The 2750-nt window shown below is 35.6% G+C and overlaps 1 protein-coding gene across 1 annotated transcript; it reads right to left on the bottom strand.

Moving 5' to 3' along the window:
* Window positions 1-242: 242 nt before the first annotated feature.
* LOC129032412 (cytochrome c oxidase subunit NDUFA4-like) lies at window positions 243-2070 on the bottom strand. Its single transcript, XM_054479552.1, has 2 exons — window positions 1951-2070; window positions 243-506 (listed from the first exon to the last, which is right to left on the bottom strand). The coding sequence occupies exons 1-2, from the start codon at window positions 2068-2070 to the stop codon at window positions 243-245; spliced, it is 384 nt and encodes a 127-aa protein (XP_054335527.1).
* Between the last annotated feature and the right edge of the window lie 680 nt (window positions 2071-2750).

Below are 2750 nucleotides of genomic sequence, written 5' to 3'. Positions count from 1 at the left end.
GCCTGATCTCTCTTCAGAATGGGGCAGTTAATTTAGTAGCTCATTAGTAAATGGAAAGATTTTATGGCACCTGTTTTATTTTCAAGTTTTAGTTATTTATTAATCAGTATAATCTCCAATAGATTACATCAACATGATTTCATGCATTTAGAGGAGAAATATTTCCTGGTTAAGTTGAAAATGGTGCGGATGGCTTCTGGAAGACCTTCATTCTAAAGTAGCTTTATAGTGAAACATTTCATTTAGAAATCTGGACCTTCTTTCTTTAGTTTGCTGTAATCCACATTCACTGAGTAGAACTTGTACTGATCATTGGGATCCAGTTTGTTCCAGGACTGTGAGTTATTCTTTCTGTCCCAACTAACATCTGGATTGAACAATGCCAGAAACAAGAGATACAGTGCTGCTCCAGTACCTCCAACTCCAATAAATACAAATAGGGGCATCAAGCTTGGATGCTTCTTGACCTGACTAATGATCTGGCGGAGTATGTTTGTGGCAGAGGCCTCCGATTGGAAAGGAGAGAACCAGCTTAGCCACCAGGCTCTGGGCTAGGTAGTATGTGCATATGTTTTTAAGTGCCACTTCACATGAGTAGCAAAGAGCAGAAACTGACAACTCACAAAGTAACCTAAGAGTGGCTTTAAAAAAATGGGTGTTTACATAATTCTGAATCTTCTCTTGAAATTATTGGAAAATCTGTCAATGTGTCACATTCTTAAAATTGGCTGAGTCTGAGTAACAGAGGCTCTTCTCCTCTCCCAACAAAGGGCCTGGACTTTCCATCTTGCAAAAGTCCATTTTTTCCTTAGTGTCCCTCTGACACTGACTTCTAGAGTCAACTTCCTTTTCACTAACTCACCCCAGTGGCTTATTAAAATTGTCTGAGTCTAATGACTATTCTAATTGGCAATCTCTAATTAAAATCAAGATTCTTTAAACATATTGTAGGAAAATATTTGTTTGACAATTTGAATTAAACTTTAACTTCCATAGAATGAAAGTGAGTTGAGTGTTAATGTCAGAGATCTTGTATGGGATGTCCAGAGAGACTATAGACTTTTTCATTATTTTTAAATCAAATTCAGGTTGGTACTCAAACCCATTAACACAAAGTCATCGTTCACCTACCTAGTGTGAGAAAGGAATAACCAGCACCATATAGATAAATAAAATAATTAAATAAATCTGTAAAATAATAATCATGATTATATTATGTGCATATTCCAATGTGTTGACTATTAAGAGGTATTTGTTTCATGTGGTGCTTATGTGGACATTAGAGAAGAAACATTTTTTTTTCACAAGTCCTTCATCTTGTCATTGAAGCAGAAATGCTCAATGATCCTGTGATTCTGCTGTATTATTTGTTAGATACAAATTTTTCAGAGAAAATCTATTGGGCTCAGGTCTTGTTCTAGCCATCGTACATCTGAATGGCATTAAAGTGAATTTCTCTAACAATAACTTTCACTATGCTTGCCACATTAATAATGTATGACTAAAAAGAGGGAGAAAAAGGTAGCAAAAAAGACTTCTCCAGAAAACTTGAACAGAGATTTTATCCTGAATTGCATTTTCATCTTTTTGTAAAATTAGCATAGAAAGGTAAACACAAAGCTACATCTTAACTTTATAAAGGCATTAGCACCTTATAAGCACCAACTTAGAAATGAGATCTAACAAGATATTCACCATCAAATCAAAAACAGCAAACTTAATAACAATTAGAAATGATACTGCGTGCAAAATCAAATAACCCAAAATGTCATGCGATCATTGAGAATTTCATCACTAAAGTCTTTGCTGGCAGAGTGATGGCCACGTGTGCAAGGTAATTATATGAAATGCCAAAAGACCAAGCTGATGGGGAAAAAAAGTATTTGGAAAAATTGAAAAATAAGCTTTCAACATTTTGAAATACACCCACATCTTGATAAGCAAACTAACCAATTCCAAGTTGGGAGATAATTCTCCACAGGTAATTTCTCCATTGTCTTTCTGTGCAACGTTATGCACAGAGTCACTTTTGTTTGGGACTGTTTTTTCAAGGATGTCTATATTACACATGTCCTTGGAAAATGGAGACAGTGTGTCCCTGCAGGAAGCAAATATTGGGCAGGTCTGCTTACAGCCCAATATAGAAGATTAGCATTAACTGTCCTTGGAGTTGCTCAGGTGTGATGCAAACTCACTGAGTGAACAGCTTCCACCTAGAATTCTCTGTCTTGCCCCTGTAGAATTCGAGGAGCAAGAAAACTGATGTGAATGTAAAGCTTAGGCTGCTTGCTGTGCCACGACAATAAAGTCCTTTTCTCTAAATCAGGATTGTCATGTCTTCTGCTTTCATCAGTGAGATTTCGGACTTACTAGACTGTTAGTGTTCGATATGGTAACATCTCAGATCCCTCATAATTTTTGACAATGCAGCAGAGCCTAAGGTAACATTTTTATGTTAGTAATTGGATCTAAGTTGTCAAACTTTGTAATTTCTGACTTATAAATGGAAGTTGATTTTAACAGTCACCAGAAGATACAATTCTGGAATCATTTATTCAATCTTTGTTTTCTGGTAATAAATTCATCTCATGGCCCAGTTCATTGATTAAGCAGTATAAATAAAACTTACAAATATTAATTACAACCCCCCATTGCAGACCTTTCTGCACCTCTCTGCTTATAATATAAAATTAGTCAACAAAATAGACATTAACTAAAACAAGAATATTGGGTGTGATTTCTGCTAAGTC

The sequence above is a fragment of the Pongo pygmaeus genome, chromosome 2, assembly GCF_028885625.2.
Source record: "Pongo pygmaeus isolate AG05252 chromosome 2, NHGRI_mPonPyg2-v2.0_pri, whole genome shotgun sequence".
Taxonomy (NCBI): Eukaryota; Metazoa; Chordata; class Mammalia; order Primates; family Hominidae; genus Pongo; species Pongo pygmaeus.
This window is presented reverse-complemented; position numbering and strand designations above follow the sequence as displayed.